The sequence below is a fragment of the Lissotriton helveticus genome, chromosome 1_1 (genome assembly GCF_964261635.1).
Source record: "Lissotriton helveticus chromosome 1_1, aLisHel1.1, whole genome shotgun sequence".
Classification (NCBI taxonomy): domain Eukaryota; kingdom Metazoa; phylum Chordata; class Amphibia; order Caudata; family Salamandridae; genus Lissotriton; species Lissotriton helveticus.
The window spans coordinates 1,752,118,950-1,752,139,651 of record NC_136057.1 but is presented as its reverse complement, the minus strand read 5'-3'; the positions used below and the strand labels follow the sequence as shown (position 1 = coordinate 1,752,139,651).

The 20,702-nt window shown below is 47.1% G+C and overlaps 1 protein-coding gene across 1 annotated transcript in view; it reads right to left on the bottom strand.

The window, feature by feature from the left end:
* The window catches only part of CDC37 (cell division cycle 37, HSP90 cochaperone), a 134,470-nt gene that overhangs the window by 68,112 nt on the left and 45,656 nt on the right, over window positions 1-20,702 (bottom strand). Inside the window, exon 2 of the mRNA XM_078640024.1 lies at window positions 716-997. Coding sequence (XP_078496150.1) covers window positions 716-997 — 282 coding nt within the window. The remainder of the gene's footprint in view (window positions 1-715; window positions 998-20,702) is intronic.

Sequence of the window (20,702 nt, the reverse complement as noted above, 5' to 3'; positions counted from 1 at the left end):
CTCTCTCTTTGCAGTCATACTCCCAATTAACTGCCAATTGATATGGAGAGATAACAAAGGTATGTTTTTTATGGTCGGCTGGACAGCAGTGTGGTCACTAGAGAATTATGTGAGAATCACTAGGAGTGGGGTTATAGCTCCCCCCCCCACATATTGGAAGCCAGGAGTACATGTTTTGATTAGGCAGAAGTTGTGTGCTTCCACAAAAAAGTGATCGCCCTCCACACAGATGTGGTAATTTTGTTTATTTATCCAGCTGCCTGAGTTTGAAATTCAAGGGTATACACACGACATTGTAATGTGTCTTAGACAACTAGATTATGTAGGTGTGTTTTCTGGCAGCAGCTAAAGATGGCAGGATGGTAGTCGTTAACCTACATGGATTTTTCGGTTGGGTTGACAGTGCAACTGCCACCAGACCCTTTAACCTACACCAATATTATTCTATGGGTCTTTGCTTCCACACAAATACAAGTCCATTCCCATGCTATCTATTAGTAACTCTTCAACTTACCATACAACGTTTCTTTAAAGCCAGACTTATTGCTATAGCCAATTCTCGATAAAGAAAAAAAAAACTACACAGAGGGAGAACAAGGACCTTACAGTATGATTGATCAGACAATGCAGAGAGTTAAATAGAAGCTCCTCTGAAAGCAAGGAGCTTTGAGGTGCCCCAGAAGGATTCACAAAGATAATCATGTGGCATACGTACTTTGCTGAAGCCATCCTTGCTCAGGGTGTCCACGTTCCAGGGCATGGTCTTCTCCTTTTTCCGCAGCTCAGTGGCCTTTTTCTCCCAGTTTCGTTCATCCTTCTTCAGCTGCTGCAGCTCGGGCTGCAGCTTCTGGAGTTCGCTCTTTGCGTTGTCTGTTCCTTGCAGTTCCAGCTCGTTGATCTTCTTTTGGCAATCTGCAAGCTTCTTCTTACATTCTGCCCAGCTCTTTTCAAGTTCTTCCTTCTCCTTCTGGAACTGCTCCATGCGCTCTACGCGGGCCTAAAGAGAGGGATTCAGAGAATCAAGCGGTTTCATTTCAAACATGTGGCTAAAGTCACATCAAAAAAATAAAAAGCTCATGTCTCGTCTTCAATTACTGGATCTCAAAAGCACAGTCCAGTTTGTTAACTCAGCTCTAATTTTCTTTCTATTCAAAAGGTTTAAAGGTGAAATTACTTCAGAGCCAGAAGGCCCCAAAACCTGGGCATAGCTACATTTTAGGCCCATCATATCCAGCCCATCCAATTGCATAACTAGGTTAAACAAGGATGACGTAATTACTCTTGATGGACTCTATAACTGCGAGCCGTCAATTAACTGCAGAGGAAGCTGTAATCTGCTCTTCCAAAGGCTACCTCACGAGTCTTTCCACATCAAAGTGAGGCAAGATAAAGATGGTTGTAATTTTTGTGCAGCCCCTAAAAACTATTATAACTTGTATGCAGCAATGGCAGAACAATCTATCACCCCTTCTCAATACGTCACTCGTCCAGGGTCCAGTCGGATTCTCCCTCATTTCTGATCAAACAAGAATCTTCAACTTGAAATTTGTAAATGAACATTTGTTTTTTCTTTCCTTTGTAGTTTGATAGAAAGAACAGGCCACAAGGGACAGTGCGAAAGGATTCAGTTAAGAGAGTGAATCATTAAGTATATAAAACAAGCATTTGCAATGCAAAAGGTCTCGCTTTCGCAAGAGTAAAAGCTATTGGCATTGTAAATGATAATGCCTTTTATTTATGTGTTTTCAAAACCTACAGTTGAACGAAACATTTTCGGGCTTAGTGGTTTTTATGTCCAAATGTACTAATTATAATCTTAATTCAAGCAGATAAAATACAAATACATTAAAAACCAGTACAGGTTTTGCCATGTTTCCTTTCTTTAATCGTGTTGGACTCAACCTTATCATCAAGTAAACTTCATCTCTGATCTCATGTTACTTCTCATAAATGGTCCGGTCGTATGAAAAGTGAATATATTCTTACAGTCACAACTGACTGGATATTTATGGGAAACTTGATAAGAAATTGGATTTACTTTGTTTACAATACATTGGGAACTGAAAGAACTGTGATCTATGCATGTCATAGTGTCAGACTGTAAAGTCAGTTGTGAACCTAATTGATGGATTTTATTATGCATAGTATTGATCAGTAAAGATTTGTAACAACTTGGACCACAGCACTGCTTTCAGTACACAGTTTGCATGCCTTCATGATTGGTGTTCACTCTACCCAGCGTGACTGTCTGGACAGTGCTTTGTTTCTGAATATTGATATGCTAGCAGTGCATGAACATCCTGAGATGGCAGCAATGTGGTATGTTAGTGCTATATAAAACACCTGAACAATCATAGAGGCTGAACTTAAAGAGTCACAAACAGCAGGAAGCCTGCTGCACAAACACTGGGAGAGGCCTGCAGCTTAGAGACAGGGACATACTGCACACAAACTACCTGCTGAAATTAGATGTCCTGCTATATACAGACCCAATCTGAGACATGGTCCTGCTGCACACACTCTCAAGACTTTGCACATAGATCTTCTCATGCAAATGAGTTAGGGTTTCTGCACAGCGAATGGGCCACTTGTGTCCTGGAAACAGAAACCCTTGGCTGTCCTATACACAGTGTGAGATGTCTTCCAAACAGCACAAAGATAGTTCCACACGTACAACAATAAATCAGATTTGTTAGCTCAGTGTGTGGCTAACACCCACTTCCCACCCAAAGCAAACAGGAGCCCTAAGCTGGTTGCCAGCCCCATGCAGCGCCTGCTGCACCGTACTGGAGAAACAGAGCTGCGGTCTGAGGTTACTGACTGCACCCAAAGAACCTCCGCCGCAAGATCGCCATGATGTTTTTTAAATAGTGAAATCCTGTGGCAAAAGAAATAGGACTAGCCCAAATGAAAAGTAAAATGCATATATCGCCATCTTCGACTGGTTAGAAACGTCGTCAATGCAACAAAATAAAATAAAAAGTGTGTACACATTTAAAATGCATACCGCAACAAAACAGAGCAACTAAAAGAAACCAGCAACAGGAAGGAGGGGGCCGCTCAGCGAAGCTTTTATCAGCGTCGCGAGCCTCTCTGCAGACTCCCCCTGCATTCCAGAGAGGCGCGCGACGCGATCCGGTATGCCATGCAGCTGTGGAGAGAAGACCTGGCCGTGCGCACAACGTTATCCTATGGGGAAACGCTGCGCGCGGCCAGGTCTGGTCTCCCTTCGTCGGTCTCAAACTGCTGAGACGACGACTATAGTTCTCGCTTGCGAGAACGCGCTTTCAGCGCGTTCGTCGTAGGCGAGACTTAAAAACTGTAATAAACGGCATTACATGCTTTGTGCATATTTAGTATATGTAACAAAAGCACCAAATACAGTCCTTATGACTTCACTAAATAAGCACAAATAAATAACATGTAAAATCACAACACTTTAAAACAACAACATATTCAAACCTATACTCTATATTCATAGTCGTTTTACCAATCGTGTTAATGGCACTAACTGCAATGTGCAACGTCGCTTAGGGCATTTGTGACTGCATGTGTTGTGAAAGTTATCAATTGTGGAGCTAACCCTAATAGACGATTTTCAGGGTTTTTATGATCTGTTTTATAGCCACAACTTCACTGTAACTCTTTTTTAAAGTAAATTTTAGGTGAGAGGGGCTATTAAGCATATGCTGTCATGGTGTTTTAACCAGGACTTAACTTTAATTGTTGATAACCCCTATTTTTGAGCTGTGTTACCAAAATGTATAAATGGCTGTTATTTGGAAACTGGTTTTAAAGGTTTCAAATCTATGGTCTTAACTTGCCAGCCCATGTCATTTGTTGTATGCAGTCACAAGCAATGAAGGGCAGGTTTATTTGCAAATATAGCAAGGGGAAGAAAAGCAGAGTATGGCAGCAGACGGGGGGGGGGGGGGGGGGGTATTTACACCTAGAAGCATAATTCTGTGTAAAGATCACAAATAGAGGTATATAATGCTTTAAAAAAAAAACAGGGCATTTCACTACAGTTGCACGTTCATGAACTGTTGTAGAAGAGCTCCAAAACTGATGACTCCTCCTGTTGCAAATATCTTCCCTTCAACTCCAAGGTAAGCTCCCTGTGGATAGGTTCCTCAAAGTATACCCGGAATCGTCAATTTGCTGCAAAGTAGCTAAAAGTACCTCGAAGAAAGGTCCTGTCCTCAAATCATGGGCATGGCTGCTGGAAATTATTTACCCGATTGCGGAATTTAGAAGGGGTGCTTACTGCCTTTGTTAACTTCCACTTTTCTCTATTTATCCATGTCTCGTCTGTGACTAAAATAAGTCACTCCAGCAGCTAGAACGCTTTGTGCACCCTCCGACGTGCCTACTGTATATTCCTGACTACCATATTACAGGTCCACAATAACTGCTTTTGATAGGAATGTTCTGGTAAGCCCCTGGTGGGACAGACTACCTGGTGCTCTCTACACCACCGAACAGGTTCCCTTGGAATTTAAGTAAAACAACCCTAAACCCTACAATACTTGCACTAACAAAACAAGACCGTTTTTGGATCTCTCAAAAAAATGTGAAAATACACAATCTATATCTGGGTTGTTTATGGCTGCTAAAATCTCAGTGGGCTGAACATTTGTGGAAATCTGTGCAAAATCTCAAAGTCACAGGCGCAAATCCTTGCAATGTCTACTCAGCATTTATAGATTTTTGAAGTTTTTCTAACACCTTAAACCTCACATGTACAAGCGGGAATAGATACAATCCGTTCAACAAAGTTGAACTTTGCCTGTCCCCCCTCCCCGCGAAACCCCCCCCCCCGAGTTTTCTGGATACATTGAATAGCATTGTCTTGGTGGTCATTAAGCAGTTACAATGCTGTTGAGTTGGGGTAATATTTACAAGTGTTATACAAGAGGCAGCTGTCAATTCAGTTTGTGGTGTAAGCACTAGAAGTGGTAAATAGAATTTTTTATTGATCCTGGGCTCTCCATTCTGCACTCAACTGCAGGCATTACATTTATGCTAAATGAAAGAAAAAAGTGCAGGCATTACATTTATGCTAAATGCAAGAAAAAAGTGCTAATCAATCTGAGAAAGTACGTAATGTGAAAGTGGAGTAAATATTTAGACCACCACTTTATTTGGATTTAAATACGGTTTAGTTCCATGAAAAATAGTTTTTGTCATATGTTTGCCCATTTCAGCCCATATTTTTTACAGAAATATGTATCGAGCTGCAACACAGGAAGCTGGCAAACCAGTCTCCATTTTATTCCATTTATGCATCAATTGTTAGCGGTAGAAGATTTGGAAAGAATGCATCAGCACTTGTGAGGACGTAAATTTAAATGGGAAAACTATCAGTGTTCCTGTTTAGGGAACGGTGGGCACACAAATGTGTTTTTTCCCTACAGTTTTTGAATAAATTAAAGAAATAAATGAAATGTATCTAGTTATAAAGAGTTTTAAATTGCCTGCTTTTTGACAAATGGGGTTAGATCATCAACAAAAACATGCAGCGCTAGGTTAATTTGTGTACTTCTGAGAACCGTCATTTTTCCAGTTATGTTTTTTTTGTTAACCATTTTTTGAGCAAGGATTTTTTAGCTCATATCAGTGGGTAAATCACCAGAGCAAAGAGGCTACAATTGTAAAATCTTCCACTCCACTCAGTGGACAAACAAACTTGTTCCCGAGGCATTCTACAAAAAAATAGACATTGCAAAATTCGCAAAAAGAAAAAAAAATACATTTATAATGTAGACCTTTTTGTGCTCTACCTGAACTCAGGGCAGAGGATGAAACTTACAATAAAGGAATGGTGGTAAGCAATAAAATGCACGTTATTCGTGTGGAAATTGTACCAATCAAGTGCAAACGAATTATAAATCCTGGAGTAGCAGGACTATCGTTATGAGTCAACTAATTCTGTCACATTTCGAAACAACCATAAAAACACTTAGAAAAAATATACAAAACAAATCTCTTCCAGCTACAAGAGCGCAATACGTGTTGTCACTGCAAAGCAGGCATCCCGGCTAACACTTAGTGACAACATGATGTGCTCAGCACAAACACGTGTCCGTTTGCTTTCATGCTAGACATTTTGCATTCAGGCAAAGTTATCAATCTATCTCAGAGATCCGGCTGCGTATAAAGTGTTACAACATAACAAGTGTTTAGCTGTCAGAAAAAAGGTAACAAAATAGAACTTATTTTTATTTCACTCATTTATTTTTTTAGAAAAACACTTTTGTATTCGGGCAAGTCTTTTTTTTTTTAACTCATGAACAAACCATTAAATAAACTACATTTTCAACAGCACCAATTGCCAAGATAAAACATTTTTTTTTTATCTCGATACTAATAAAAACGATACAGTGCTGTTATGGTGTAGACCTCACTGCATGAGCCATAACTCTTCAGTACACGAATGTACACAAACCAAGCCACGTGCCCCTCAGACGAACACTATCATTTTCCACTTCACATTTTCAACCGCGCGCAAGAGCTGAAAAACGCCGCATGATTGCAGCCTGCCCCCGATGTTTTGTAGCCAGAGAGAAACAATTATAAACAAGAATGAAACGAACCTGACTCCGGAGGTGTGGGGGGAGGTGGGGCCTTGCTGCTCCGGAGTTTTTCACTGCTCAGTGCCCAGCAGCCGGCCTGGTTCCTCCTCTGCGGCGATGCCTCGCTCCTACCTCAGACGCAGCTTCCCCCTGACGGTCTCGGACCTGTCCCCAGTGGCCGGCTGTGGAATTGCAGCCCCTGCGCCAGCAGCAGCACGCGTTCGGAGCCAGGAAGGGAGCACGCGCACGCTGACAATCTGCGCGTTCACAGACCACAATCTGCGCGTGGCCCCGGTCTGTACTCCCTTGCAAGCCGTCACGGTGACAATACATTTTGCTGGCGGGAGCGCTTCGCGCTCCAACACCAGCGAGCCCTAAAAAACCTTCAGTTACCCTCCCTGCTTATGGCCAGGGGAAAAAATGTGTTAAAACAAAATGTGTAAATTGCAAGAATACAGACCCATCACAGATCACACAAATGCGCAGAAGAACAGAATGGCAATAGATGTGTTTGAAAAAGTAGGACGTGTGTTTAGATGTGTGCGTGTAGGACAATATTAATTCATATGGATATTGGCATTTAAAATGTAGTGGACGAGTATACCCTGCTTCGTGACCAAAGTTAATAAAACAAATCTTGCAAAGGAAATTCATTAGGACGCATTAGTTCCCAAAAAAGATAACGGAGTCAATCATAAGGGTGGCATGAGATGAAACATGGCGCCTCCATTTGTCTAGCTCAGCAGCCGTGACTTAATATAGGACAAGACAAAGTGGGTGGGAAGTGAAAAACAGTTTGTCAACGGCATATGGAAAGGGCAAGTGTCTTTGAGAAAGGTGGAGAGATGTCCGGAACAAAGTTTGGAAAAACACACTCATTCAATACCAAGTTAACATTCAGAGGTGAAAAAAAAAATTCAAGCCACTTGACTCTCACAACTGATGCTTCATTTGCAGTTATTTCAGAAGAGGCTATCTTCCATAGATCTGTGTGTGGCCATGCGGAGTTCCCAGAAAGAATCTGGGACCATAGGGCCCCCTTCACCTGGAACCATATAGGACCGGTGAAATCAACCCAACTTTAGTTTTTTATTGCCCCTTCCTACCCTTCTTCCCACTACTGAGTCTGATATTTGTTAATTTTTCTATATAGATTTGAGCAAAAATTAATAATTAAAGAGAGCTCTAATGCTTCTTGACAACAGAGGTTAGAACATTCTGTCAAATGCACATGTTACTTCCTTTCGGTAACGATATATCTGTAAGAAACAGTAGTTAGTGTTAGATTCCTTAGCTTAGAATATCCCCAGGCGTTGGACTGGATCCAGAAAGTTTTCGTCAGCAGTACCCCTGCGCGTCAGTAGGCGTCGTCTGCGGCTCCGCATCCCTCGTCGTGATCGCCGGGATGACGTCGGAGTACTTAGACATCGCCCTCGCGCGCTGACGTCAGTTCTGTACATAGCTTTCCGCGCCGGGAGCGCAGAGTCATGCAAGAAACACACTGGTGCCATGAAACTAGGGCCCTCGAAGGGAGATACCTTTACCCTAGATATCGGTTCGGAGAACGGGGAGGATGGGTGGGGCTGTAAGGAATCCAACATGAACTACTTTTTCTTACACATATATCGTTTATGAAGGTAAGTAACTTGTGCATCTGAAAGAAACAGGTTAGTGTTAGATGCCTTACCTTAGAATAGATAACCCAGCAATACCAACCCCGGTGGTGGGTCTGCGAACCAAGATCACACCAGGAAGTCCTGGAGAACAGAACGGCCAAAGAAGCCATCTCTCCGGACTTGGCTGTCCAGGCAGTCGTGCTTAGCGAATGTGTGCAGCGAGGCCCATGTAGCTGCCTGACAGATGTCCTGCAAGGGGACTCCCCGACCCAGGGCAGTAGAAGCCGCTGTGCCCCGATGGAATGGGCGCATAGCCCCACCGGATGCTCCTTTTTCGCCAAAGAATAACAGACCTTGATGCACAAAACGATACACTGAGAGATGGTCCGCTTGTGCACCGCCCGTCCCATCTTAGCATCCACGTAACCAACAAAGAGCTGGTCGTCCACCCGGAACTGGCGTGTGCGGTCTAGATAAAAAGAGAGCCCACGTTTTGGGTCCAGACGGTGGAGCCTCTCTTCCTCTTTTGAGGGATGCGGAGGCGGAAAGAAGGTGGGCAAGGTGATGGACTGCCCGATGTGAAAGGCCGTAACCACCTTGGGCAGGAAAGAAGGACGCATCCTCAGGACAACTTTGTCCGGATGGACAGAGAAGAAAGGAGGCTTAGAAGACAGAGCTCCCTCACCCTTCTGGCAGAGGTGATGGCAACCAGGAAAGCAGTTTTAAGCGTCAGAAGACGAAGAGGTCAATTATGAAGTGGCTCAAAGGGAGTGCACATCAGATAAGTAAGTACCAAATTCAAGTCCAACTGAGGCATCACGAAAGGAACAGGAGGGAACATGTGTGTGATGCCTTTCAAGAATCGATTTACAACAGGGGACTTGAAAAGAGAAGGCTGATCAGGAAGCATTAAGAAGGCTGAAATGGCCTAGAGATAGCCTCTGATAGTGCCCAGAGCAGAGCCCTACTGGGCAAGAGAAAGAAGGAAGAGGAGAACCTCTGAAAGAGGGGCAGAACGTGGATCCACTGCCTTTGCTGTGCACGATGCCACAAATCTGTTCCACCTGCAGGCGTATACCGTTTTTGTGGAGAGACGCCTGGCTGCCAGAATCATATCACAGACTTCAGGAGGCAAGTCAAATGGCCTCAACTGTCGCCGCTCAATCTCCATGCAAGTAGGTGGAGACTGGACAGGTTCGGGTGGAGGACTGTCCCCTGTTGCTGCGGCAGAAGGTCCTCCTGAAGAGGCAGACGAATTGGGAGTTCGACTGACATACTGAGTAGCTCTGGATACCAGTATCTTCGTGCCCAGTCCGGAGCCACAAGGATGACTTGGGCCCAGTCGCACCTGATCTTCAGCATTATGGGCAGAAGTGGTATAGGCAGAAAGGCGTACAACAGACCGCAACTCCACTCGCGACGAAAAGCGTCTGAGCGAGTGCCGCCTTGGAAATTCCAAAGCACAGAACTGATGACATTGCGCGTTCTCTTCGGTGGCGAATAGATTTAACCAAGGCTCTCCCCAGGGCTGAAAGAGACCTTGCGACACGTCAGAGTACAGACTCCATTCGTGAACCATCAGGCACCGGCGGCTGAGTTCGTCCGCCCTGGCGTTCAGGGAGCCTGCCAAGTGTTGAACCACAAGGGTGATGCCCTGGTGTTCCAGCCATTTCCAGAGGCGCAGAGCCTCCTGAAAAAGGGTCCACGATACCACCCCGCCCTGTTTGTTGCAGTGCTACATGGCGGTGGTATTGTCCGTGAACACCTGCACTACACTTCCCCGAACAGAGGGAAGGAATGCCTTCAGTGCAAGACGAATCGCCAGCCGCTCCAGAAGGTTGATATGGAGCCGAGACCCCGCCGGAGACTAGAGGCCTCTGATATTCGCCTCTCCCATGTGGGCCCCCCATCCCAGGAGGGACGCATCCATCACCACTGTGTGCTCCGGTTGAAGTAGGGAGAGGGATCTGCCATTGACCCAATCACGGTCCGTGAGCCACCACTTACAACTGTCTTGCAGTGCCCTCCGAGATCAGGACGTGGTCGGACAGGTTGCCCCGATGCTGTGCCCACTGGAACTTCAGGTCCCACTGCAGAGCCTGCGTCCGGCAATTTGTGCGATGTACCAGCAGGATGCAGGCGGCCATCAGCCCGAGGAGCCGCAGCGTCATCCTGACTGAGACTCGGGATGAAGGCCGAAAGATCGGAATCAGAGCCAGAATATCCCGAATCCGCTGCTCGGGAGGATAATCCCAAAACTGCGCTGAGTCCAGAACCGCTCCAATGAAGAGGAGCTTCTGAGTGGGGCACAGGTGTGACTTTGGCACGTTGATGGAGAACCCCAGCGAGTGCAGGAGATCGGCTGTAGTCTGGAGGCGAGAGACGCCAGTCTGGGGCGAGCCTGGATTCAACAACCAGTCGTCGAGATAGGGGAAGACTGGAACCCCTGATCTGCGCAGATGAGCTACGACCACCGTCATCACTTTCGTGAACACCCGAGGGGCACTGGTGAGGTAGAAGGGGAGCACGATAAACTGAAAGTGCTTGTGGCCTACTGTGAACCGCAGGTACTACCGGTGGGCCGGCAGGACGGGGATGTGGAAATAGGCGTCCTGCAAGTCCAACGCTACCATCCAGTCTCCAGGGCCTAGGGCAGCCAGGACCTGAGCTAAAGTCAGCATCTTGAACTTCTCTTTGCGGAGGAAGCCGTTGACGCTCCGGAGGTCCAAGATAGGGCGCAGGCCCCCATTGCCCTTCTTGGGAACCAGAAAGCAGTGGTAGTAGCAACCACGTCCTACCTCTGGCCCAGGAACGCGCTCGATGGCCCCCTTGGCCAAGAGGGCCTTAACTTCCCCCTTCAGAAGCTGCAAGTGATCCCCCGACATGCGGTGGTACTGCGGTGGCATGGCTGGAGGGGTCGCCTCGAAGGGGAGGGAGTAGCCCCTTCGGACGATTTGTAGCACCCACCTGTCCGATTGTACGCCAGTGGAGGAGGTGATGGCGAACCCTGCCCCCCACTGGCGTCGAATGGGCCTGAAAGCTCGGAATAGGAAGCCTTTGAGGCAGATGCTGCGGGAGTGGATGGAGACTGACCGGGCCTCTGTCACCCTTTACCGCCACGGATGGTATCATGTCCGCAACCGAGTTGAGGTTGGTTCTGCGGCCTGTCGCTGGACGAACGTGTGGGGGCGCCCCTTCCTTTGCCACGAAAGGGGCGAAAAGCATAAGGCTGCTGGTGCTGGCCCGACAGGCCCAAGGACTTGGCCATAGCCCTGGAGTCCTTGACACACTCAAGAGCACTGTCTACTTTGTCGCCGAAAAGGCGACGCCCATCAAAGGGCATGTCCATGAGCGTGGACTGGACATCCCCCGAAAAATTGGCAGACCTCAGTCAGGCGTGGCGGCGGATCGCCAGAGTCGTGGAAATCGCTCTGCCCAGCGAGTCCGTGGAATCAAGTGCACATCTGATAGAGCAATGTGCTGCGTCCCGCCCCTCAGGAAGAGCTTGGGCGATCTGTGTCTGGGCCTCCTCCGGACACTGGGGCAGCACGTCCGCAACCGTGTCTCACAAAGAGTGGGTGTAACAGCCCAAAAGGCAAGCGGTGTTGATAGACCGCAACCCCAGACTAAGTGAGGAGAACAGTTTCTTCCCAAACTGGTCAAACCTTTTGGACTCCCGATTTGGAGGGGCAGTCAGGAATGCAGTCTGGGACTTAGAGGCCTGGATCACCAGGCTATCGGGGGTGGGGTGTACGGACAGAAAGCAGGGGTCACCCGGAGCCGGCTGCGGGCCATGTTCCAATCCACAGGGGGCACTGTGGAGGGCTTGGACCAGGTGCCCATCAGAACATCTGTGAGGGCCTCATTGAACGGCAGCAGAGGCTCTGAAGAGCTTACTGGTGGCTGAAGCACCTCGGTGAGGTGATTAGTCCTCATGGCCCCAGCAGGGAGCTCAAGAGACAAGGCCTTGGCTGCCCTGCGCAACACCACACCATAAGTAGCACCCTCCTCCGTAGCCACGGAGGGAGGAGAAATGAAGCCAGTGTCAGGCGAAGTGTCAAGGCCTCTGGCACCACCTAGCTCATCTGCCCAGTCCTGACTTAACTGGCATGGCTGTGCCAAAGGGTCCTAAGACCCCTCCCAGTCCTCCCCTTCATCCGTGTTCTAATAAACAGGCAGGAAGGAAGGATGGAGCCGGGTCATAGATTAATTGCTCACCCATCGACGCCGGAGACAGCGCCGGACCGATGCCGGACCCGGACCATGGCTGAAACTGGCGACGGTGTCATCTGGGGACGGTGCCCGGAGTGGCACCATCGGGGTCGGCGCCAGCGCAGGAGTCGTGAGGTCAACTGGCATCGACCGGGATCTAGGCCCGGATCCCCTGGGGCCCTGCGACGTCGGGACCGAAGTAGATGACGGCGCCGAAGCCGTTGGCTTGCTAAGGTCCCTCGTCGGGTCTGCGGGCCCGAAGGCGCACTGACAGGCCTCGACGGAGAGAAGGGAGTCCTCATGGCCACGAGGAAATTAGGTACCTCCTCTGGCTTCGCATGCAGTCCAGGGACCGAAGGGTATGGGACAGGACGCGATGCCTGCGGGTCCGGAGAAGCCGCTCGAATGGTGCCACCCGAACCCTCAGCCGAGTCGCGACGGGAGTCAGAAGAGCGATGTTGCTTCTTTGACTTCTTTTTAGAGTGCCTCGACTTACCTAGGACTTGGAGCCCGACGAACGGTGCGGGCTCCGCGACCGGCCCCTCGACTTCCTCCTCGACCGGGACCTCGAGCGTCGTGGAGCCGACTGCCGGAGCTAGAGTAGCTTACGGGACCGCTCCAGCCTAGCCTTCGACATCAAGGCCCCGCAGTCAGGGCACAACTTGTCGTCGTGGTCGGCCCCTAGGCAGTAGAGACACCGGCGGTGGGGGGCGGTCACCGACATCAGGCAGTGACAGGCGTCGCACGGTTTGAATCCAGGCATCCCTACCAGCACCAGGAGTCGTATCGACTCGAAAAAGATAGCCACAATAGGCCAAAAGTTAGTCAAAAAGTGACTAGGATACTAGCTGTTCCCGGATCTGCGCTTGCTGGCGTGGAGAAAAAAAAACTGACGTCAGCGCGCGAGGGTGGCGTCTAAGTACTCCGATGACGTCATCCAGACGATCACGACGTAGACGACAGACGACAGACGCAGAACCGCAGATGACGCCTACCGACGCGCAGGGTTACTGCAGACGATAACTTTCCGGATCCAGTCTGACGCCTGGGGATATTCTAAGGTAAGGAATCTAACACTAACCTGTTTCTTTCAGATATCTTGGGCTCCAGGAGGAAATCATATTGACCTATGCAGAATTCTGCATGGTTCTATAAGAAAGTAAGGTAGCCAACTTAGCCTTTCTCCAATTAATCACTCTACTCACCGCCAACTTCACAGACTGATCCCGGAGATGCCCCTAAGTGGCAGACATTCCCATCTGATTTTAATATGAATATGAAGGCACTTATATATTGCGCAGCTATTCAAAAAGAGTGACCCGGTGCATCCATATTCCCCTGGGAAAGATCCCCCCAATTAACTGCACATGCAAAAAGAGAGGTAAGAAGGGAAAACACAATTAATAGTTAAAAAGCAGAGTTTTGAGGCGTTTCCTAAAAGTATGCCACAGCTCTCAATGAAGCGGCTAGCCCAAGGAGCCGAAAATTAGGTGCACCCCGGCCCAAACGCAAAAAATTCTAGGGGCCCTGGGCAGGTTAATCGAGGATGATCTGAGAGTTCTAGAAGGAACATATTGGCAATCCTTCTGCAGAGGTACTTGGCCCCCTTTCCGTGCAAAGCTTTAAAGAAAAGGACAGCGCTTTAAATCGGATTCTCTTTTTTGCTGGGAGCCAGTGGAGTGCTCTGATGTGAGGGGACATATGAGTCCTAGTTTGAGCCTGAGAACATTCGCATTGTCCAGTCTTGAAGTGATAAGTGCCTGGACCTCACATCTCCTGTGATCTAAAGACAGGAGTGGAAGGAATTTCCTCAGCATCCTGAGGAGACCAAAGCCGGTTCCTACCCCAGGTTGAACTTGGGTTTTCATAAACGATCATCTATCAGAAGGCCCAAATTCTTTACTTTTTGTTGTGCAGCTGGAGGAGGAGCCTTATCTTCTGGCCACCAGAGTCTCCAGTCGTGTGGTGGTTGAGTACCAAAGAAGATGATTTCTGACTTTTCTGGATTACATTTGAGCTGGTTAGATCTTAGCCATTCAAAAACTTTTGATAGTCAAGTTTTTATCGTAGATCCCTCGAAACTATTCCCTTTGTCACAGGAGAAGAGGAGCGGAGTAGCGTCAGCATATGAAATCATTTTTGCTCCATATGTCTCTCCCAAGACCGCTAAAGGTGACATGTAGAGATTAAATAATGTGGGGCTCGGAATAGAGCCCTGAGGGACTCCCACATCAATTTCCGGGACTCCAGCTGAAAAGGGAGGAGCCCACACCTCCTGATTCCGGTCTTTCAAATAAGAGGCAAGCCACTTTAGAACTGCACCTCCGATACCGAGGGCCTAGATTATGTCCAAAAGTTTAACATGGGGCACGATGTCGAAGGCCGCTGATAAATCCAACAGGGTCAAAGCGGCCTTTCCACCCTTGTCTAAACCCAGACTGACTACTGTGAAGAAGGCCGTTAGTTTCCACATAGTCAGTAATCACAGAGTTAACATATTTCTCCAGTATCTTCGAGAAGGCGGAGAGAAGGGAGATGGGCCTATAACTTTCTGGAATTGAGTCCGCTGACGTTTTTTTTTAATGAGTGGCAGAATTTTTGCCTGCTTCCATCTAGAAGGCATGTGTCCAGATTCTAAAGAAGCGTTGCAGATTTTATTTACCACCGGATTAATTGCCTGAGCTATAGACACTAGCACTTTAGCTGGGCACGGATCGGAGGGAGAGCCAGACTACAGGCCATTAATGCTAGCTAGGTTTCCAGAGACAGCAGGGGGAATTGCTGTAGCGAGTGAACAAATCCTAACACAGGCTCCATAGAGGGACTTAACAGTATTTCGCCAACCCCGGGCGAATTAACTCAAATTTTCTTGAATCGTTCTAATCTTTTCATGAAAAAAAGTAGCTAATACTATAGGCCAATTAGCGGTGGCTGGAGCAACCATCACCTCTTTCATGGCAATGGACTTTAACTTTTCCTCTAATCACCTATGGAGGTATTATCTTGTCACTCCTCATGGGAATTCATCCTTCCCATACCAACTGCCCATGGATTTTAGCAAAGGACTTAATTTGCCCTAATAATTTCTATTACTCTGGCCAACTCGGCTCATGATACTTCTATTTTTCCCTAGCGCAGAACCATTCCTTGAAGCATCCATCCATTCTTCTTCTATACAAATTTCATTAGTACAGAATTCTTCCAAAAGAGCAAGGTTATTAAGGCTAAAACAACCTCACTCTAATCTTCCATCTCATTAAATCTTGATCCAATGACTGGAAAAGGGTCGTCGTCAGGACAAAGGGGAGCAACCTATTGAAGAAAGTGTCAAGAAATCATTTGTTTAACGTTAGGGGTTTGTAAAATGATTTTGTATATCAGGGGGACAAAGAAAAGGTATAGCCATATAAAATAATGTAAAGATTTACGCTTCCTAATGAAGATTCCCATAACCTCCTAATGCAAGGTCATGTTCATCAAACAAAACAGCCATGCAACAACATACATCACTGAGTCAAGAAGTCAGACATGTCCTGTCTAGAAAAAAAGATAAATATCTGGCTGCTCGCCATATAGAACATGTCAAACCATACCTCACTTCAACTGTTTACACCTAGCCTTAATGAAGAACCAGCCGGCATTTGAAGACAACTGCCATCCATATTCCTCACTGAAACGAAAAGGTATGCTACATTGCTCTTATCTGTTGATTATCAAACCTGATTCCATGTTGTGCAATGTATTAAACATGCTAACAAATACATCTGACACTCTTCACCTTTATTGAGAACATATGCAAGCCTAAAGCAGAATGCCTTCATGGGATAGATGCTTAGCGGACCTGGCACTAAAATTACAATAACACCACAAAGTGAAATAGCCTCTGTAACCATCATGAAGTGACTCAAAATTACAGTTGGATGTAGGACCATGGTGTCCTAATCGGCTTCACCAGAAATCCTTCTAAGTTTCCCCCAAAATAGTGTGCCTTTTTCTTACTCTTGTTGCAGTACTTAATTGATGGCAGCACAATTCTTGAAATTACCAAAGTGGCTACCGCTGCCACGTCTGCAACTCAACACTCAGACCTTCCATTCAAATCCAGCTCAAGCCTTTCCTCCTGCATCGGTGCTATCTCTCAGACGGATGGCTTTAGCTTCAACTCCGGTCTAATCTGCTCCATAACCTCTCAGAATGTTATATCCTTTCTCCCAAATCCACTACACCATTAAAGGGTAGATTATGGGGTGTACAACAGAATCATGCATGCGTTTTGCATGCATGCCTTTTCAACGCCGACATTAGAATGAACGGGTTGTTCCGAAGTGTCCCATTTCCATGCAAGTTGTTACGACTTGCCTTAGAGGGGCGTTGGACTTTGGATTAATATCATTTACTATTACAACTCTAGTCTGCGTAACAGTGTGGAAGGTGTTGAACTTTAAATCCAACACCACTCAACCTATACCCCCCCCCAGCAAGTCGTTATAACGACTTGCGTGTTAAACAAATGTGTGTTAACTACACATTTGTTCTATCGCCGGCGCTGTAGAGGCACGGAGTGATTCTGGCTTCGTATTAAAGGATGTGTCCCAGATTATGTATAGCCCATAATAGGGATCTGCTTTTTTTTGCTTTTACTATTGGTTCTCATTAGTATTTTTTTCTCTCAAAACCGGATCATTGTTGAAACTCAAAAATTAACAACTTGCGGCTAAAGTCCGGAGAGGAACTACATATTCCCTCAATACTTTTGCCTAAACCCTGCTTGTAAGATTAAAACTTGCCAGTTATTGTTTTGTTAACTATGACTGTGCCTGATTTCCAGTTAGATGGCACAGTCAAAGATATTTAAGTTGGCTGCATTGGTTAAAGAGGTTCGCAACTAAAATTGGGTTAAACCCATGTTTAAATAACCTTTTTTGGCGTTCATATTTCTCAATCCCAATACTTCTACATATGCTAAAAAAACATCTCATACTTCACACTCCATTCTACAGATAATTCTCCGGCAGCAGAAAGAACTGTGTTATGACAGTGCTAGACATAATGAAAACCAGAATCCCTCTGTGGGGCCGAGCTCCCGAAAATTTACAAACTATATGTGATAATCGTTGTCACTTTTCAAAATGCACAACGAAGTATTCAACACAGTTGAGGAAGCTTTAGTTGGAATAGATGGTACCAGAAGTATAATTGAACAAGACGTAGCATTACAATGTGTAAAGTCAAAGAAGGGGATACAGAGTTTAAAATCGAAGGCCAGCATACTATCAATGACAGAGGAAGAAACCATGCAAGACAGTACCATCTTTCCCCCGCCCTTTGTTCTTTCTAGAATTTCCAAATGCGTGAAAGCTTTTCTGCAACAAGGTCAGGTCCGTCCAGGCAGTATAGAAAATTACACCTGCTACCGCAACTCACATAGGCAAGCCAGCCGAGTTCCAATGCGAGCTCTGCAAAGGACTGCAGGTGTCTTCCAGCGACTCATTGACTTCCCCAACAATCTTCCTGGTCAGAGGCATATGGCTCAACTTGCAGTGTGTACCAGGTGATACACCAATAGGTTGTTGAATCTCCGGGATCCTAACCAGGTGGCAGGACTCCTGGTGGAAGACAAATGTGTTTCTCCTCCACTTGGAATATACATGTTTGAGATAAGGTGTTGGGGAAATCCACCCTGCAAGGTGGAACTAATTCAATGTGCAGCAACGGTGACTCAGATCATTGAAAAAAAACAGAGGTGGTTGCTGCCTGTAAATTCTATCTCAAAGGCATTGCCAGTGTTGGAAAGGTGGACGTCTAGACATTGTTAATTTGAAGATAGAATGAATCATTCAAAAGACTTCCACACTGAGAAGCAACGAGAAGGCAGACCAGGGCAAAAGCTTGAACCCCAATCAGATATTCCTCTCCTCGGACTCTAACATGGATTCAACAACCTCAATAATGTTCCAACACACTGCATTCTTACAGTTCCACATACAACCGTACACAATCCACTCTCTTAGTTTACATTCCATACACTTGACATTCTACTGCGAAGTACGTTCTGTTCAGCCCTCATTATTGTATAATTACTTAAAATCATTACAAACCTATCAAAAAAGTAAATACGCCAAAGGCACAGAGACACGGACGCAAAAGGTGCAGATGTACAAGTTACTAACCTTCGGTAATTATGTATCCGGTAGCGACGATTCTAGCCGCAGATTCCTTAACGTAGAATTATTCCAGGACGCAAGACTGGATCTGGAAAATGTTCTTTGCCACAGCATCTCTGCGCACCGGGGGACGGTACCAGGTGACTTTGCCCGGACTTCATCCGCGGGCGTGACGTCAGTAAGTTCGCATAAGCCCCGCATTGACGTCAGTTTTCTTCTGAGAACTATTCCGCGCCACAACGCGGAGCCATCACAAACAAAAACTGTGAGAATATGGGAACAGGGTGCGAAAAAAAAATAGATAAACAGAAAGGGAAGAAATTAATGGTGAGGAACAGCACCATCCGGGAGTGTGCCAGGCACTGTGGCACCGAAAGTCATAGAAGGGAAGAGCAGAGCACAGCACAGCTACTGCGAAGCAACCCTGCCAGCAAATATGACATCCTCTCGGGGGGCAGAAAAGCATGTGAAAAACGTCACAGCAGACGAAAGAGGCCTGCAACCCCAGCCTATAACAGTGAGGGACAACATGGCCGAGACAGAAGAGTAACAACAATTTACCCCAAGACAACACCAGCAAGCAGAGGCGCATTCCCTGTAAAGAGCTACGGGTCGAGGCACAGCCAAGAGACCACAACTCAAAGAGCTGCAGAGGAGTCAAAAATTTCAAGCAATGAAAAAGGGAGAAGAGCACGAGTAGGCCCCACACTGGAAGACCATGGTGCAGGGACGCAGAAGTACCCATGAACCCACCAACCAATCACCAGAAAGGAAGGAGTGGATCACACCAACAGAACGAGCATCCCACTAGGGAGGAAGTGAAAGAGGGCACTCTGAGAAGACAAAACCACCCAAAGGCAGGAGAGTGCAGAAGACCAAGCTGAAGGTCCTCGCAGAACAGGGAGGAAGGGCGGGTCGTGAAGGAATCTGCGGCTAGAATCGTCTCTACCAGATACATCGTTTCCGAAGGTAAGTAACTTGTACATCTGATAGAGACTACTAGCCTCAGATTCCTTAACGTAGAATAGATACCCTAGCCATACCCAGAAGCGAGGAGGGCCTGCGAGAAAGCCTCCCAGTAGGAAGAAACACAGGGCCCCAGCAGGGGATGTGTAAAGGGTACAAGAAGGGCGGTCCAGCCCCCACCAAGCAGAAGGAAGCAAGGACGAGGCGAAGGGAGGCCAGGACACCCCAAGCCCGTCCAAGGTACCAGTGACATCCGCCAGAAAGCCCCGGACGGCATAGGCATACCGAGGAAGAAAGAATCACCCCAAACTCAAAGGAGAAGAGGTAGAAATGGAGGCAAAGCACACACACAGTGAAGAGGACAGCTGAAACGGCCTTAGCCTCGAGTCAGCGGACAAGGCAGGAACGGCTCCACAGTCAAGAAAAACAGGCGTGAGAAGAAAGATGTAGTCTTGCAAGGCTAGAGCGGAACAAGAGGCAGGAGCACAAGGACACGTCAAGGCGCCCGGCTGTGGACCAGAAAGAGCAGGAGTGCGCAGCCGGCAAGTACCATGAAGCGGAGTGCCCAGACCAAGCAGAGCGCAAGACGAATGCCAGGGAAATCCAGAACAACCCCTAAAGGGAGACCGTTCCAGACATAAACCGACCCACTAAAAGAAGTGGGACCAGCCAAAAGAGAAGAGCAGAAATACGCAGGACGGACTAAAGCCGTCAACCAGAACACAGGAAAATCCAATCCTCCCTGGAACACCAGACAGAGGACCAGGCCGGAACGCCGGACAAAAAAGGGTGGAAACACCACAGCACAACGTCGCAGATGGCATGCCAAAGCGGATACTGAGAAGGACAGAACCTAGAGCAGCGCAAGCTACATCCAGACAAGAGCGAAGACACCACACCAGCGGCATACAGTAACGCCAAGAAAGGCAAGGAACCCGCAAGGGGAGTCCACACCCTTCTAGCGTAGAACAGAGCTATACACTAGCTACAAGTACCCCACTTAGGGTAAGACACGTCCCGAAAAAAACATGGGAACAACTCTTAGGAAAAAAATCCTGCATCAGAGACCAAGAACATAAGGACCTGCCGTTAGAACCATAGACAGCTTATCAGTCAGCCAACACAATTGCCAGAGGGGCTGAACCAGCAGCCAACAGAAAAGAGAGGGA